The following is an 18,845-nucleotide window of genomic DNA, read 5'->3' on the forward strand; positions in this document are numbered from 1 at the left end:
GCGCATGGAAGCACAGGAGGAAATGGTTTAGAGGCAAAGGCCACGTTTTCAATTAACCAACCATATTGACTTTGCTATCATGAAACAGCAGTCCCTGGAGGGTGTTCCTCCTCCACACTGCTCACCTTCCACGCCAGGGACAGCCTTACACTATCACACCAGAAGATTGATCCATTGGACGTGTGTGGGCACACAGTTTCACATCATCAGGAGTAGTTTTAGGCTTCCCAGTCCATCAGGCACACCTGGAACATGAGACATCAGAAACTGTTCTGTGAAAATAACTATATTGTCTTTAAACATATAAACTGCATCCAAACCAGGTAATGAATGAATTGGATTGAAATACAGATGCTAAAAGAAACATTCAAAGTTTAGTCTGATTTTTGTTCGGCTGCAAAAGAAAAAAACAGTGGAATGATACAGCAAAAGAGGGATTTGTTTTCTACCATGTTTTCAGGTTGAAAATTGGCTCCAAAAGGTAGAAAAGAACTGCCATACCTGTAAGCAGAGTCTAGCCCCAGAACTGCAATGCCATCTCAACTGTTCAGCACCACTTGCAGTATCACAAAAGTCAGTAGTTAGCTGAAAAAAGAGAGAGTCACAATCTTGTTAGAATCGCGGCAAATAAATTTTGAAATGCCCATTCCTTGGACTTTGTGAGTACACTTTTCTTGTGGGTACTAAGAAAAGACCAAAGGAAAAGAAGTTTGTTCTAGTTGATAAAACCTTGTGGAGCTTTAGAATTATGAAGTGTCCTCTTGAAGTTAGAAAGAAGTCATCGACAAGACCATCTAAAACAAAAAGAATTTGGATAACCCCCTTGTAGCTTCCAAGGAGGCTATATTAATTCATTGTGGTATAAAAAAGTAGTCAAGAAACCCTGGAAAATTAGAAGAGATGGGTAAGAGCTTTGTAACAATAAGAGTTCAAGATCTTTATGATAAGTTAAAATGTAAGATTACTAAGGTAAACATGTCTATTACAAAACCTGAGCCAAACTGAAAATTTTAGGTGACTGTGGTGTTTTTCCTTTTAAGCTGGAGGTAGCTAGTGTGTGAAGATTTCTTGAATTTGACTTGGAATAAATCAATCACAGCTGAACTGAAAACAGAATAGAACTGAAAAAAGTGTCACACTTAGACAAACAGTTTAGCATACAGTAAACATGATAGGCAGTGATACGGTCTGCAGCACAAGAAATTAGCTGGAAGTCATGACTTTGACAAAATTAATTGACCTTAGATGAGAACCTATTCCATTGCTTTGCGCTCTGCACTGGTAGTTTCTCTTAACATCCAACCTCAGTCTTCTGTTGCAATTTAAGCTCTTAATGTCTTACTTTCTCCATTATGGATGTAGAAATCTATTCCTCCTCTCTGTGAACAGACTTTCAATTCCTCAAAGTACTTTTTAAAGAGATGTTTTAACACCCCTCTTTGCCTTCTAGAAGCAAAACAATGCCAACATCTTCAGACTTTCCCTGTATGACACATTACATAGTTCTGATTCTTTTTGGTATTCTCCTCTGGACTTTCCAGCTGGTCTACATCCATCTCACAGTATGGTACCCATAACCTATACTTCTGGCCAATACCTCTGCCCTGCTGAGGATTTGCCTTATTGACATCTGTACATCATTGTTAATCCATGTTTAGTTTGGGATGCTCTACCTTTTCTGCAGAACTGCTAGCCTGGCTTTCCCCCATCCTGTATTTGCTATTTAAAATTATTCCTGCCAAAGTATAGTGCCCTCCAGTTGTCCTTAATGAGTTTCATCTTATTTTATTCAGATCATATCACCAATTTGTCAAGATCACTTGACATTCTAATCCTGCCTTCCAGTGTTCTTGCACTCGGCTCCAGCTTTGCCTCATCTACAGATTTAATAATCATGCTCCCTCTTCCATCACTGAGGTCACTAAAGAAAACACCAGGAGGTCTGTCTCCATGTCTGTATCCTCAAACTATGTTCCTGTTCATTAACTGTTCATTAAACATTATTCAGTCACTGAGGGCTGCCTGCTTGCTGCATGCTGTACAGGAGATAAACACTGAAATTATAAACTCTCCATACCACAGATGGTCTTGAACTCCTACAACAAAACAAAGTACTTTATAAGTTGCAGTGGAAGGAGATACCAGATATCAGGCTGCAATTTTCAATGGAAATTCACTGGTGTCCAAATGCTTTAGATGATTTGAAAATCCATCCTGAGTCTATGTATCTCTATGAATCTCAGAGAACAAAGAACTTCAATGACCAAAGAATGTCTCTTTTTGGGCTCTGGCCCTGAAATCCTCCTACTTCTCTCAGTTTTCCCATGGACCCGGGTTGCCCAACACGAGCAAATCAACATGAACAGTAGTCTGAGTTCTCCTTCTGTATTGTGCAAGTCACCTAAAAGGCAGCGGGCTCACTCCCTTCCGGACAAAATACACAAGTAAGGGCAGATAAGACAGATAAGAAAGGATTTATGGAACTATGGAAATAAGCACCCTCTTCCCAGCTCCTGCGCACACCAGAGGCTGTGCCACTTGCCTTGTGGAGCCAAGGAACAGATGAACTGAGGGGATGCAAGTGGGGAGACTGGAGCCCTCTTCCCTCCACACAGCAAATCCATGTGCTCCATTCATATTTTTCCAGCTTTTATTGATTTTTTTCAGATCTCCTAGGAACTTCCCCTGTGGGCCATGACAATGAGGCCTAACCACAATAATCTGCTTTTCTTAGCTGGCTTTCACAGGCCCCCTCGAAGCTGCCTATAGTCCTTCAAAAGTTTGTGGGCTGCAAGCTGAAAATCGCTGCACTGTAGCCATTGTACACGGACCACCTCCTTCACAGCACGATTCTGCCCAGCTACCATCTGAAATTGCCTCCAGTATTTTCACCTTAGCTGTCAGCAATTAAGGCAGATTAACAGCAGCCATACACTTTCTCCCTCTTCCCTCCTCTACCCTGTTCCGTCTGTCTCCACACTGCCAACTTCTCGCCAGTCAGTGCCTTCCCGCAGCTCCTTTGCTGGTGCTGGTCCTCAGCACCAAGGCTGCAGGACCTTCGGATCGCTCCCTGCTGCAGGTGTTCCCCAGAGCCTGCTCCAGCGTGGCTTTCGCTGCCTCGCTGTCTTACTTATTCCACCTTACTCTGCTCTAAATCACTGTCCATCTCAATTCACAAGACCCCACTGATAACTAACATTACACACTTATTGGAGAATTCACATGAGCCTCTCCCTTGTCTGTCTTCATTCTTTTCCCAAGATCCTATTTTTTAAATTAAGTCTCCTCGTTTTCATAGATTGTGTCTGTTTCAATGTGATTAATCCCCTTCATTATTTTAAAATCATTGACTGAATCACAGCAAGATTTCTTTTTAAACAAGATAATACCAAAGCTCTTCAGTCTTGCTTTATAACTCAGAGCTGAAAGGCACAGTATTATTCTCATTTTCCCTGCTTTATCCCCTTAATCATATCCTTCTTAGGTAGAGTGAGCAGTACTGAAACAAGCTCTCTCAACAAGAACTCACCAGTGTTTTATGTAATAACACCAACACCTTCTTGATATATACTCTGTTCTTACCGTAATGCAACCCAACATCCTGTCCAGTTGTTGGAGGCTTTTTCTACAGTTGTGTGTTAGTCTGAGAGCTCGGGGGATTATTTAAAGAGAATATTCTCCAGATTTATCAATTTACCTTTATGAACATTTTGCTCTATTCATTCTAAGGGGAGTAATCACTTAAGTAAACCCCAACAGTGTTCAGTGGTACTGTCTTGCTCTTTAGCTGGCTCTCTACCTAATCTTCTCTCTTGACTCTTACAGATACCTCCATGGAAGCAATAAAAAGGCAACTAAGGTGCTAAAGACAAAAGAATAATTGTAGGCATTAAAGGCTAAAGTCACTGCAAGGCAATTGGATCCAAGTATTTCTTGGCTATGCACATCCACACTAATGCTCACTTAGGTGTTCACAGTATACTGTAATGTCACCACACCTAATGAGCCTGGTATCCAAAATCCACCCCTTTTACAGGGCCTCTGGGTGGTTTTGTCAAACAAGCTTAGTCTGAGCACCTTCCTGAACTAGCTGCATGCAGATTTCCCTCCTCTCCTCGCTTCCATTTCTAAATGACCCAAACCAGAACTACTAAACTGTACTTTGCAAATGTCAAGCCCTGCACACAGAATGCAGATCTGTCCTTCACTACAACATCTCGCTCTGTTTTCTGTGCTGCCTATGGGAGATCAATCTCTCTAGAGATGCAAACCCAATCCCTAAATAATCCTCTGGGATTACACTGGCTCACAACCCCTCATGCCACCGGGTCTCAGGCAGGAAGGATATACGGGCTGTCAGTCTACACCCAAAATCTGGTTGAAGTCCCTGACCTCCCGGAGCCATCGGGCAATCTCTCAGTGCTTCCCGTTATAGCACAGGCTTTACTGCTTTGTTATATATCATGGTTAGTGTAAGGATAATAGAAATTGAATAAAACATATATGGTATAAATAGTAAAAATAATGCCATAAGGGAAGAAAAAAAAAAGGAAGACGAGATGTCATCTAAAGAGAGAGATAAATTGTTCCTTTTTTGGCAGAAAGGAAATGGTAAAATCTGCAAAATACTATGAAATTTTTAAACTGATTGTTGCCCGCCCCCAATGAAATAAAAGCTTTTGACCAGACTAAAGAGATTCTTGGTATGTGATGGACAAGACTTTCAGCCTCGTGGTGTGCCTGGAAAGAAGTGGCTCACGGCAAAACATTTTTTGGCTCAATTCACATCTTGAGTATTTAGCTCTAGGATTGTTGTGAAAAACCCAGTGCAGTGCCCCAACTGTAGGGTGATGCACGATTTTGCATTGAAAACAGGTGTTCGGCTGGCTGGCTTTCTAGCAGAGCACAGTAGATTTGTCCTACATTTTGTGTACATGATCTCTAGGTAATACTTGCCTTTTTTTCAGATGTTTCAAGAAAATTAGATAATTATTTTCCATGTTCTGAGCCTTCCCTGATTTGACTGACAATAGATTTACAGAGCTGAGCTGTCGGCTGGGCAGAGAAGGAGTCTGGCCAGCTTATAGCGGAGGTGAGTGGACTTTGGCAAAAGCAGCATTGCAGTTGTGGAGCATTTGAGCACAAGCACAGCTTGAAACATCTGCCCTGGCACACGGTGGGTATGGTGAGTGACTTACTGAGCTGCAGGCTCTGGCTAGGGAAGAGGAGGACAAACAGTCTTGATAACCCGACCGTTCATTTCCTTAGGTTTGAAGCTGTGTTAGGTAAAAAGCTACAATAACTGAAGCTCTTCACTGTGTTTATTCATTTTAAATGGCTTTGAGATACAGTTTCTTCGAAAGATCCTGTATAATCAATCTCCATTGTTCTGTATATATTTGCAGAAGATAACAGTTTCATTAAAATATGGTGTGCTATTAACAGCAGTAAATATATAGCCTTAAACCTTAAAATATAGTGCAATTAAATAAGAAATATGAACCTAAGGAGGTTAAGTGCAATCAACCACTGACATTTACATTTGATTTGAATTAAAAAACACACACAGAGGGAAATAAAGGGCCTCCGTATATACTTGGATAACAGGAAATCCCCTGGATGTAAAAACAGTGAATTTAAGAATGGAGAATATAAAGGTCTAGTTCAAATTAAAGATTTTATGACTGAGGACTCCATTAAATCTTTGAACACTTACAGTAAAGAGTTTGGAATGCTTCCAGTCCAATTCTTTATGTTCTCACAAGTGACAGATTATACTCCTGAACTTTTATAGCAAAAGAAAGAAAGAGTGATTGTATTAATCCATCTAAATCTGGAGCTTGCTAATTAAGATGAAAACTATAACAATCTGTGCATAGGTGAAGCATGGTATTTTTATAACCCAGCTCAAGAAAACATTACTAGCCAAGCCAAAAGTAGAAGATTTAAGTTTTCAAATTATTGAAGAACAATGGAATAACAAACCATTCAATACTATATGATCAACTACCTGTACTAAATATGAACTCTTCCATAGTACTCGGTCTACTTCTCTTTTTATATTTCCAAGACATTCCTCATGGTGTTTAAATACACAGTACAACACGCTGCTTCTGACTGTACCCCTACCTGCAGAAACACAAGGATTTTCAATTGCAGCAAGTCCACAGTGACAGGACACGTTCAGTCAAAGTGCTGGTCTCAAATGAACGTCTATTTGTAGCCATAAGATATTAAGAAGAACATTTCAAATGAGGAGCTTGCAAGTGAGTCCAGCATTGAAAACGGGTGTACTACTTTTCCCAGGCGTCAAAGGGAATCAAAGGAAAATTAGCAAGGCTACAGATTTTAAAGTGGAGGGTGTAGAGTTAAACATTCAGCAGTGTTATCCAGGTACTTAAGCAAAGGAGCAAGGATTTGAGGTCTTGTGCCAGACTCCTCAAAAGATACTAATTACTGGTATAAATCTGTTGTCTCCAATGGCATACTGCCAAGAGGTAATCGAGCCTTAAATTAAAATAAATGTGAGACATCTGAAAAGACAGCTGATTTGGCCCAGGGTGTTCAGAGAAACATAATGCCTGAAAGGGCCGCAGGGTTAAGGAACTCCCGTGTTTGGTCATAAATGCCAAAGCAACACAAAAGTCAAATCAGAGAATGAAAACGAGAGAAAACAAAAACTTCCTGTCAGTAGCATCTCCTCTCCTATAGGACCACATGGCAGTCCCTCTAAAGATAATACAGGCTTTTCCACTTGCTTTCCATGAAATCATTAAGGGTCTGACCTTGAGTGAATAAATACATCAGACAATGTTAATAAATGTAGGCTCTTTCCAGACCAAGCCGGGTGGCAGACAGCACAGCTATCACTAAGAAAAAAACTTACTTTGAAATTTTATATTCAAAAGAAAAAGCATAGGGCTCTAATGGAAAAGGTTCCATGAGCCCTTGTGAATCACAAATAACAATAATCCTTTGATTGTCATTTCAGTACCTTTTACTCTACCATCTATGGAACTGCTTTTACTAAACATAAAGAAAAGGTTTTCACCCAGCCCAACAAGGCTGCCATGCTCTCTTCTATAAGTAAAGGGTGCCCAATATATCCCAGCACAATATTTCTCATTTCTCACCCTCAGGCTGTATTTATCTTTGACTGCTTCCACAAACAGGTATTGAGAACGCCAAACTTAAGTTCTGACTAATGGTATGACTATACACACACTTTAATTCAATGTACATCTGCACAGTAGCCATAAGTAATGGTCCCATCCTTGTCCCACTTGGCCATGTCCCCACTGGTCCTCGTTACCTTCTTTCCATCAGCACCAGGTTTTTGTGCAGTTACGCAGTAAACAGGTTCATGAGCTGATTGGTTTTTTTGTTTTTCCAGAGGCATCAGGCTAATTTTCAGTTTAATCCATTCCATCTAAGTAGGTGATTGGAAGGAAGCTAAACAGAGAGCTGAGGATGTGGATGGAGGCAATACTGCTTTGAGTGGGTGGTGCTCCAAGCTTATGTCCTGTGTGAAAGAACATGCATCCACAGCATCAATCACGAGTCCAGGCTCTGTCAACAGGCAGTGAAGTCTCTCCTAAATAGATGCTTCCACAGGGTAATTCAGAATACCTAAACCAGAAGCCTAAAATTAGACAGCATGAATATGATGAGACTATAATGTCTCAGTACTGTAATTCCCACAAAGAGTTGAGGCTTTATTTACAAACGCAAACGATCTGGGCTTTAGCAGAAATACTGTTGCTTAATGTTTTTTTTCCATGGAAAAATTGAATATTTCCCCTGTGAGGGGGAAAGAAGACCCTCTGAAGGGCTCTCCTGCTAACACAATAAACATCTGTGGGTTCTTTCCTCTCAAATGCTATTTTTCTAGGAGGTCCCTCTCTGATGAATTAGCATTCCCAGTAGACCATGGCAAACAATCCTGCACACCACATCTTAAGAAACGGTCCTTCTTGGAAAAGATCGGTTTGGTCTGCCTTAACGCAGGCAAGTTAACACCACATTATCAAATGCACTGAGGTCACCAACCTCCATCAGATGATCTGCTTGATCCTTTTCAGACAGAAAAAAAAAAAAACACAGCTTGGATTCCTTACGGAAATCTGAGTGCTCCAAGCTGGAAGCAGTAGGCTCGGCCACTCTCAGCCCACCCACCTACAGATCAAGATGGACTGGAACAACCTCCTCCATGAGCCAGAAAAGTGAAGGGGGTTGGGAGGTGGGAGGAAGAGTTTCATATTTCATCTACCACTTTTAATAGAAAACAGAACATGCTGGGGGGTTGAAAGGAAAATGGCAAATCCCTGAAGATCCTAAGTGTTGGCCTTGCAAGTCAAAACTGTCAGTCACACCGTGTCCCCTCCAACTCGTACTTCTTGAAGGGAAGGAAAGAAAGAAAGAGGCATTGGACTGGCATGTTCAGCCACTAGGTGTTACTGTTGCTCCACCAAACGTGATCAGAGCAACCACTTCAGAATATGCAAAATATCTATTGGAGACACCATCTGCAGCTGTATCTTAAGATTTAAACAGTAGAAACTAAATCCTACTTCTGGATTAATGTATTGTGTGACTCGAAAATCACAGCACTTTGGTGTGTTTTCCTGGGGTGGTCATGGAGGTAGACTGCTGCTCCCTGTGGTTTTTTTATACAGTACAGCATAAATGGAGCAAGTCAAATTCATCCCTTGGGAACATCCACTGACTTTGATGAAGGTACATGAGGAAAATTGGAGTGCTTAAGGTGTCACTGAGTTCATGTCAACCGGTCAGGAAAATACACTGGCCACCGAGTTGTCTGCGTCCCTGGCCACAGCCCACGTTGAGTCTCAGAGGCATTTTAATTGATCCTAGATCTGCTGTCAGCCAAGTGGGTTCCTCAGGCAAGTCATTTAACCTTTCTCTGCTTTTGGAAATAAAGATCCTCATCTCCTCTGGCAAGGGCTTTGAGACCACAGATAAATCAGAGCTGTAGTCCTTGGCGATCTGTTGGCATGAACCAAGCAACAGGTTTTGCATGAGCTTCTCCTATGGATTCCAAGATATGTTTTCTGAGAGAAAGACTGAACTGAGCACTTACCCCTCCTTAGTAACCACTTTTAAGTGGAACAGACTCATAATAAAGAGCAGCACCATTTATCTACCGCACCCATCAATGCACCTTATTGTCCTGTTTGCATTTGGTCCTTTTTCATAGCTCTACCAAACCAAACAGGCAGAGTGTTCCTTCTCGTGGGAAGTGTTGCCATGTGGTTGTACTTCTAACCAAGGCATTATTTTCACACACAACTTAATTGGACTGCTCTAGGGTATGTTTTCCAAAGTTTGGGAACATTGTTACAATACATTAAACAAAGTACCAATACTAAGCCACAAAATCTTATGAAAGATTTTTTTGAGTTGTTTTCATAGGAAAAATTTTATACGCCACATCAAATGAAGTATAACACAAACTTAAAATACTATTCTCCAAAAGACTGAATGATTTGCAAGGCTAAAGTATTAACCGAAAGGTGACTGGCACTATTTACTGCTGCTTCCAGTTAAACCTGTGGGCCTCTACCTTGGAGGCAAAGTCCTCTTATCTGCAATTTAGACAACAAGCATCAGATGTCTTGATACAGCAATCAACATGTCTCATAGTTTTGAGGTCTCATAGACATTTCCATAGTGAACAACAGTTTTATTGAAATATTGTTGCTAGCCTGCAATTGCTTTTGGCTTTTGAATGAAAAAGGAGGATCTATCCATGGAGAATCATCTGGAGATGATTGTTTTTGCTTGCTACCAAAATATTATGGTGGAAAACCAGCCATCTAATAAATGCAAGACTTATACACCATTACCAGTATAGTCTGGAAGTAATTCACTTACTGTTGGAGTTTTCTCTCTGCTGCAGTCTAAGGAAGAGTTTTCAATAAGTGAAACAAAATGGTCTTGCTGATTCGTGCATGTGTACTCTCCACAAACAATACATCAATAACTCACATAACTTTACCCATATCCCTAAGGCAGACGATAACATCAAATGTACCTGACTTAGATGCCTTTGAAAACATCACCATAAGTGGCTTGGCAGCTTAATTCCCACTTTCCAAAGTGACTTAAAACTCTAAATCATGTGGATAAATCCCAAAATTGCAGCCTTAGTCAGCTGTGCTCTCCCTACTCTTCAGTGGCTAATATAAACACACAAAGGACCTATCCTACACTTCATCTAAAAATTAATCCCAATTGCTTTCTGGGCAGCTGCACAAACAGCCAGATTTACCCAGTTTCAGTTACCTCTTATTCTTTTTCCCTCTTCTGTGCTGCTGTCTACAATAGGATCCTTTATACCACATTTCTCTTCATGTGCTAGTGGATATGGCAGCTAATAACATGTGCCAGCTAATAAGAAAGGTTGTCCTAATTTCTTCTCTCAGGGTCACCCTTTTTGCCTTTCCTTTGGAAGTTAGTAGGTCTGAAATGTGGAAAACAAAATAGCAGCAGAAATTATTAACTATGAGTTGTCCCAGTTCATTGTGAATTTAGTCATGAATCACACGTGGGTCTTCACCAACACGAAATACACATCCAGTCTGCTAGACCAGAAATACAGTGTTAAGTACAACTACCATTTTTTCCTTGTCTTTGTCTCACCAGCCTGGAAACAAAGGGTTTTCCAAAATATAGAACACTGTGTGAATGGTGCGATGCTACTGCCACACCGAACCATCCTAAACTATCCCTACATAAGGTGTGAAACAGCAAATAAGTCGACAGTGTGACATAAAAGGCTCTACCCGGTCAGTGAGAGCAGAGCAATTCTGGTTCACATTTATTAATAGTACTAGTAATAAACATTTACATTATGGTAGCGCCTAGAGGCCCAATTTGAACGCTCATCTAAAACCGCTATTGTACCTGGGCACTAAACAGCTCTGCAGCAGCACATCTGTCTGCCAGATGCTTTTTTTCTTAGAAGCCGCAATATTAAGAAGTCTCTTGTTTCCACTAACAAGCCTTAATAAGAAACTTAGAGAGCTTGTTTCATCGTCCATCTAAGGAGAATCTGCAGTTAAAATCACAACGAAACTACAGGCAAGGACAGCACTTCTCAAGACAGTGAGGGACACCAGAGCAGTGCGTGAACACAGTGGGATTTTTAAGCATGTTTAGTATCTGTTGGCCTTACTCTTGCTTTCCAGACGGCAAAAAGGCCGAGGGGACGCCTCTCCCAAAACAGTGCGGGCAGGAGGATCCGCTGCCAGGTCCGCCCGACGGACACAAACGCCGGCGGTCCCTCAGGGCACACTGGGTCGGGTTTAAAGCCGTACGGGCGCTGCAAACGGCGAGCGGCTGGCACAGGGCTCGCGCCCGGCGCTGCGACACCGCCGGCTCCCTCAGGAGAGGCCCGGGGCAAACCCACCACTAGGATACCTGAGAGGCTGCGTCCACCTCCCGCGCCACAGGCGCTGCTGTGTGTGAGGAGAAGAAGAACGGCAGCGGCCGCGGGCGGCTCGGCCGGGCGCAGGAGCGGGAATCCAGCGGGACCCGCCCCCGGCCCCGCTGCCGCTCCCGCCGCCTGGCCGGACGCCACCTCAGCCCGGGCGAGCGGCGGTGAGGCCCCACGTGCGCACCGCCCCCACCGGCACGTGACGGCGGCAGAGCCAATCGCAGCGCACCTTCTCCCGTTCCCTCGCCCTCCCCGCGGGCAGCGCGCTCCCGTTGCTGGGCAACGCGCGCACGGGGGGAGCCGGCCCGCCCCGCCATGCTGAAGGCCAAGGTGCTGCTGGTGGGGCCCCGTGAGGTGAGCACGGCCCGGGCCCGCGGGGGCGCCCTCGGCCACCTCCCACCGTCTCCGAGGCAGTATTTACCTCCACCCCGGCGCCCTGACCGCCCTCCCGCAGGCCCGCGCCTGCCCGCTGAGTGCCGCGCTCCCTGCGGCCTGGCTCAGGCGGGCCCGCTGGCGGCACCGCTGGATGGAGTGTGCGGCTGTGGAGACCGGGGTGGGGGTCCCTGAAGGCGGGAGGGAGAAGGGGGCAGGCGTGCATGCGCCTTAGCTGGAGGGACAGCAGGGTGCTTGCATGAACACTCTTCTCTTTATTGTGGCTTTGGCAAATTAAATTCCAACGAGTGTCTTTGATTCCTGCTCTTCTCCCCAGTCTGGGAAATCGGTGTTGGCAAATTTTGTTTCGGAGAGCACAGAAGGCATCGGTAGCTATAGCCCGACGCAAGGAGTAAGGTGAGCGAAACCTGGCGGTGTGCGGACTGAACCAAACCCCCGACAACTGCCCCCCAGAAAGTCCCGCTCTGGCAGTGGTGGAATGTAGAGTGATATCACATCGTATATTCACTCATTTTTACAGGATCCTGGAGTATGAGAAGCCGAGCTTGAATGGTAACAGCAAAGGAACTGGGTGTCGATTTGAGTTGTGGGATTGCAGTGGTGATCAAAAGTAAGTCCGCATCATCCTTACTCCAGGCTACTTATTTCATAACAGTGCTGTTTACATAGAATATTCATACTTGAGGCCTAAAACCAAATGATCTTTTTGAGATGAAGAATATTCATGCCTCTTTAGCCCATTATAGTTTTTTATAGCTTTCTGCTATAAAACATCTAATACTAGGGATTCTCTGCCATAATCCCAGCTGATGCTGAACTTTGTTTTGGATAAGGACTGAATATAAGATTAAAGTCCGTAGCTCCTGGAACGAAGTTACAGGTACAGGAGACAAAAGCCCACTCTGTAATTATCTCCTTTAAGTTATTATGTGAGTGAACTTCACACAATGTATATATATGACTGAAGCCTTAATTTCTGGGAGATACAATCAAGAACTGGACAGATTTTAGGGAAAAAGTTCAAATAAGCATTTGACCAAATACTACGTTGGTCAGCAAATAATGGGACCAACTAACGTAATAGCTTAGTCAAAATACTTGGAATATGATAGATCACTGGCAAGATTAGTGATGTTATAATAAAGAAAAAGTACTGAAATGTGTTCTCAAGGAGGCGAAAAAAAAACTTGAGGATGTTTGATTGGATGTTTCTGTTTTTCAGCTATCACTCTTACCATTTTCCATGTGTTTGTTTTTCAAGGTTTGAAACATGCTGGCCAGCTCTGATGAAGGACACTCATGGCGTAATAATCATATTCAATCCTGAGCTGCCCAGTCACCTGAAAGAAATTGAAATGTGGTACTCCTGCTTTGTGCAGCAGCAGCCACTGCTTGATAGTCAGTGTCTCCTGGTTGCACATCACAAACCAGGCAGTGCAGGGGACACGGAAAATCTGTCCTTGGGTAAGAAGATGGAAAACTTGATCTGTAACTCAGTTTTTTATTGAGCTATGTATCTTTAAAATTTTTCATACCTTGTGGCTTGCATTTTTCATTTAAATCTGCCAATCAAAGAATACTAGAGTGCTTTGCAAAAACAGAAATAATGAATTTCAAAGGTCATCTAGAAGGCGAGCAATATTCCTGTTTCACAAAAGGGAAAGGCAAGAAAAGTTTGAGTAACTTCTAGGAATTCGAATTCCTGATGTCTGTAGCCATATGTCATCATGTAGTTTGTTCCTTATGTTGAATTTTATCTTTTGTTAACTGACACTTTTGCGGCCATTGAAGCCTGCATTATATTGTTCAAAAGAACAGAAGCCCTTTGAAATAAACACCTAATGAGCTTCCTCTCAAAATTAGTAATAGGTACCTTATATACTGCATCATTATTTGTGGCTGTTTATACAAATGAGAACACACACTCCCTCTGGGCAACCTGTTCCAGTATTCAAACAAACACATATTTATTATAAGTATTAATATGTTAATACATATTTAACAATATAATTCCATAATTTTGAAGTAACCAAAGAATATCATATCACTTCAGTAGTAAAATTACAATTCAGTGCTGAATTTTTTGACTCTGCCTAATTGAATGTGAGACCAAAATGAGTACTTTAAGCTTTAATAATAATGTTTGAAGAATTTCATCTAGCAGCAAGTTGTACTTGTTTGTAATGCTAACAAGCTATGATGCATTTCTTCTTCACCCGTTTTATGTTATCTGGGGTATCAGACATTTGATATTACTGAATTCCATCTGACTTCAGCGTGAGATGTCCCATGACCTTGATTGTGAATATTTATTTTATAAAAGGAATACCTAATTATTATACCTAATACCTAATTATTTTTTATTTACCTTCAAAGCTTACCCACTGAACAAGCTAAAACTCATACATTCCAACTTGGAAGAAGATCCTGAAGATGTTCGGATGGAATTTATTAAATACTTCAAAACCATTATCACCTTAATAAATGAGAGCAGAGAGAGGGAAGAAATGTCAATTATCTCCTAATATTAAAAGAAATACTGAACAGGGAAGAAAAAGGATTATTTTTAGTTGGTAAGCTATGCCGGCCTGTGAACAGATCCTCACAACGAGAATTTGCCAGCCTATAAACACTTCAGAGAAAATAATCCACAATTCAGGACTTCACCAGAAGAAAACAAGTGCTGACATCAGATGAAGTGTGGTGCCAAAGAGATGTCTGCACATCCAGAATTGGGGCAACTTGACTTTAGCTGCACATTGGTTTCATTTTTATCAGAGGTACAGGAAGGTGCTGTTTAATACATTAGTGGGGACCAAAAGATAAAGGTATTGGTCATCACTTCAGCATCCCGTTTTGTAGAGGTGCTAAGAGAAGAAAGCCTGACAGAACATAAGATTTGTGGAGTTCCGTTGAAGCGTCTGAGTCAAGTGCTCATACTAGTGGTGTGCCTGGAGAAGTGACACTTTTGGAAGTCAGTACAAACTGATTGGAATAGAGATCTGGGTAGTCATTGTGGTGTGGAATGCACATTTTAATGTTCCAAGTTCTCCTTATCTTCCTGTCCAGCATCTGAAGAGAGCAGATTTCGTAGCTATTGCCTTGGTAAGACAGAGTCCGCTGCAGTCTTTCTCAGGACTGCGTTTTTCTTCTATTCCAACAAAAGAAACGTATTGCTGGGGACAATGTTTAGGTCTTTCTGGGAGGGAAAGCATTGAAATCTCAATGTAGTGCAATACTTTGACCCATGGCAGGAGCTCCAATGGAGAAAAAGATGTTCTGCATTCTCTAGAGGAGGAGAAGCTGTTTAGAAACTTGTATTACTGTTCCCTGTTGCATTGAAATAAGTGGTTCCATAGATAATTCACTTTCTGATTTGTTTGGTTTCCACTCATCCCTGTTCTTAGAGAGTTTTGCTGTGGCACGTTTTTTGTAAGATGCAGTACTAAAGCAATAAAAACATTTTAAAAATGCACCTGTTTTGTTCTCGAACAGAAAGTCAAGTATGGTTTTGTGGAACTCTTATCGACTTGCTTAATTTTTAGTAAGGAAAACCATGATAAATTTGTAGTACATTTCACACTAATCAGCTCCAACAAGAGATGATTACCAAAGCTTGTCACTGACTCAAATAGCCAAAGAAATGACAAATAAAAACCAGAAATGTGTATTTATACTGACACACACTGCACACAAATAACCTGCACTGGTCTTTTCTTGGTTGTTTGATGCACTCACAGAATTTGCTGCCCCAGCTTTTCATTGTCTGCTGGCTCCCGTTCTGCTAAAAGCTTCGCTTGGTTCTGAGATGAAAAGAGGGGAGTACTGAAAGAAAACATCAGCGAGAGGAAGGACACCAGGAGAGAAAAAGCAAAATAAGCAGCAAGAGATGAAGAGAAAAGGTTGGAGGCGAATAGTGGGAGGTTGGCATTTCAACATTACATTTTATTTATACGACTTTTGAAACAATCAGGCTTTATATGTTTGCAATCAGTGTCGTAGGGTGGTCTATTGGAGGCAGTTATTGGAAAATTCACAGTTTAACTAGAGAACAACTTTTTTACATGCTGCCTTAGATTATTTTTTCCTTGTTGCCAGCTGTGTGGTGCTGGAGCCAATAATATACTGCCTTAATAAATTCCGTTTTTCCCAACAGCAACATTGTGATATGCACTGGTAAAGACTGGTGTGAAACCCACCAAATATTTTATTTGGAATGTAAACCAGTATTTGGGTGATTCCAGGGTTGGAAAGTCAATGAACTCTCCTACTCACCACCTTGCTTCCTATAAAACAAAAGCTGCAAAAGCTGGTAGCCCATGGCTTGGACAAGTGCACTCTCTGCTGGGTTAAGAACTGGCTGGAGGGCCGGGCCCAGAGAGTGCTGGTGAATGGGGCTGCATCCAGCTGGCGGCCAGTCACTAGTGGTGTCCCCCAGGGGTCAGTGTTGGGTCCAGTCCTGTTTAACATCTTTATTGATGATTTAGATGAGGGGACTGAGACCAAATTTGCTGATGACACCAAGTTGGGAGGGAGTGTCGACCTGCTGGAAGGCAGGAGGGCTCTGCAGAGGGATCTGGATAGACTGGAAAAATGGGCTGATTCCAATGGGATGAAGTTCAACAAGGCCAAGTGCCGGGTCCTGCACTTTGGCCACAAGGCCCTGCAGCGCTCCAGGCTGGGCACAGAGTGTCTGGAGAGCAGTCAGGCAGAAAGGGACCTGGGGGGACTAACTGACAGGAAGCTCAACATGAGCCAACAGTGTGCCCAGGTGGCCAAGAAGGCCAATGGGATCCTGTCCTGTATCAAAAAGAGCGTGGTCAGCAGGACAAGGGCAGTGATCCTTCCCCTGTACTCGGCATTGGGGAGGCCACACCTGGAGTATTGTGTTCAGTTCTGGGCCCCTCAGTTCAGGAAAGAGATTGAAGTGCTGGAGCGGGTCCAGAGAAGAGCAACAAGACTGGGGAAGGGGCTTGAACACAAGAGCTATGGGGAGAGGCTGAGGGAGCTGGGCTTGTTTAGTCTGGAGAAGAGGAGGCTTAGAGGTGACCTCATCACTCTCTAGAACTACCTGAAGGGCAGCTGTAGCCAGGTGGGGATTGGTCTCTTCTCCCAGGCATCAGCAATAGGACAAGGGGCCATGGGCTTCAACTCTGCCAGGGGAAGTTTAGGCTGGCTATTAGAAAGCAATTCTTTGCAGAGAGAGTGGTCAGGCATTGGAATGGCTGCCCAGGGAGGTGCTGGACTCACCGGCCCTGGAGGTTTTTAAACTGAGATTGGACATGCACTTAGTGCCATGATCTAGTCAATGGACTGGAGTTGGACCAAGGGCTGGACTGGATGATCTCTGAGGGCTTTTCCAACCCAGTCGATTCTGTGATTCTGTAATTTAAATACATTTGGCCTCCATAGTGCAGACTCCAAAGACTCCAGGATTCACCAGCTGTGCAGTGGGAAAACAACCTGTTACTTAACCAGAAGTTATTCAGGTACAACATTATTTTGTCACTTGGCCTTAAGTATTGATAATCCTGACAGCTTACATCACTGTGTTTATGATGTACAGAAATGACTTTTGAAGTTTTATTGCCGTGTAACTACAAAAAGGTTTATAGCTATAGATGAGCTCTACTCAAGTTCACATCTCCCACAAAAGCGTTTGCTACATCACATTCGGACAGTTGAGATATCTGGACAAAGAATAAGCCTGGAAATTTGGTAAGGAGCAGTCAGAATCACAAGAACTCTCTCTGTAGGGCTAGAAATGCAGAATTTTAAGACTTCAGGGTCATACATAGAAAATTAATGGCTGTGGCTATCTTGCAGACTGGTGATTTAAAACATTTAAACTCTTCAATTATAAAATAGAGTTTGCTCAGGTTACCTCTTACAAGCTGTTTTCTGCACACGCAGAACATTATGAAGCAAATAACTACTTGTGATGATGATGAAAACAGTTGCAGGCACTGCAATCCAGATGTGTGGCTTCCAGGGTAAAAATCATACTTATTTACAACCAAACTTTGGAAGTAGCAGAAAAACTGAATGAAATACATTTGGACCTGACCAAAAAAATGCAGCTTTCCTTTCAAGTAATATATTTTGAAGGCCAGGCCTTTGGTCTTAGTTGCTCTCAGCAGTATTGTTCTAATGGACACAATAGGCTGAAGAAACCCTGTGTTCCTATTTCTATTCTTGAACTGCCAAGTGACTATGAGGGAGTCACATAGGCCACCACATTTAAGAGTGCCCATCCATGCTGTGTTTTTGCATACCCGGTTTAAAATATGTAGGGTGCCAATGTGCAGACATGTCAGAAAGCAACTTCCAGAAAGTATCCAAGACCTCTTAAAATCAGATCTTAAACCACTCAACTTCTCAGTCATTGTACCTTGTTCTGGAGGTCACTTGTGAGTTTTTTCTCTCACCACGTCTCCAAAAGTCTTCACTGGTAGAATTCTTCAGTGGTGCAGCAAAAGATTCCCCAACAGATCAATCTACCTTGTTGAGAAGCTGCCTTTCCTGAGATGGTAGAAATACCCCAGCATAAACTTACAGAGCTTTAGTCAGCACTCTTCACGCACACACAGATACTATTGCACTTGTGAATAAAAGATACCATATCCTCCTGCTTCAAGCAGTCCAGGGGGTTAAATCAGGTGTATGAAGCGGGCTCGTTATCAGTTCAGGTGAATATTTCTGCATTGATCCATCTTATGTTAGTCACTTAGGATAAGATTCCCCCTTGAGTGACTGAGGCTTGCATAACTAGGTATCTTGTAAAGGTGCCTGCTCAGGATTTGCTCAGAATTCATCCTCAGAAAATTAGTCCTGTTCACAAACTATAGTATCTGGAAACCTCTTACCTCTTGTTGTAACCAGAAGCCTGATGGAACTGACTTTGTGCAGATGGTGAACAGGTTTGGTCACCCATGCTCAGAAAGCCACACTGAATCACAAAAGGGCCACCTGAATGGCTGAAGAAGAAAGAAAT

General features: G+C 42.6%; 2 protein-coding genes and 1 long non-coding RNA gene across 3 annotated transcripts in view; 1 reads left to right on the plus strand and 2 right to left on the minus strand.

Annotated features, from left to right (window-relative positions):
• COL26A1 (collagen type XXVI alpha 1 chain) overlaps positions 1-585 on the minus strand; it is a 162,966-nt gene extending 162,381 nt beyond the window's left edge. The window contains exons 1-2 of the mRNA XM_065037137.1: positions 502-585; positions 126-245 (exon numbers count right to left, since the gene is read on the minus strand). The gene's annotated coding sequence lies outside the window, so the exon portion shown is untranslated. The remainder of the gene's footprint in view (positions 1-125; positions 246-501) is intronic.
• A 4,720-nt stretch (positions 586-5,305) lies between these two features.
• Positions 5,306-11,524, minus strand: LOC135575912 (uncharacterized). The gene is made up of 2 exons (XR_010467364.1): positions 11,198-11,524; positions 5,306-7,629 (listed from the first exon to the last, which is right to left on the minus strand). It is a non-coding gene; the product is annotated as an uncharacterized LOC135575912 (long non-coding RNA).
• A 142-nt stretch (positions 11,525-11,666) lies between these two features.
• IFT22 (intraflagellar transport 22) lies at positions 11,667-15,326 on the plus strand. The gene is made up of 5 exons (XM_065037143.1): positions 11,667-11,812; positions 12,168-12,247; positions 12,372-12,461; positions 13,113-13,315; positions 14,228-15,326. Exons 1-5 carry the CDS (start codon positions 11,774-11,776, stop codon positions 14,374-14,376), a joined length of 561 nt encoding a protein of 186 aa, XP_064893215.1. The 5' UTR covers positions 11,667-11,773; the 3' UTR covers positions 14,377-15,326.
• Positions 15,327-18,845: the final 3,519 nt, after the last annotated feature.

This window comes from Columba livia, chromosome 20 (assembly GCF_036013475.1).
Source record: "Columba livia isolate bColLiv1 breed racing homer chromosome 20, bColLiv1.pat.W.v2, whole genome shotgun sequence".
NCBI classification, from domain to species: domain Eukaryota; kingdom Metazoa; phylum Chordata; class Aves; order Columbiformes; family Columbidae; genus Columba; species Columba livia.

Coding starts and splice junctions, on each gene's coding strand:
- IFT22 (XM_065037143.1), top strand. CDS start 11,774: ATGCTGAAGGCCAAGGTGCTGCTGGTGGGGCCCCGTGAG. Junction 12,248..12,371: donor AGCCCGACGCAAGGAGTAAG/GTGAGCGAAACC, acceptor TCATTTTTACAG/GATCCTGGAGTATGAGAAGC. Junction 12,462..13,112: donor GATTGCAGTGGTGATCAAAA/GTAAGTCCGCAT, acceptor TTGTTTTTCAAG/GTTTGAAACATGCTGGCCAG.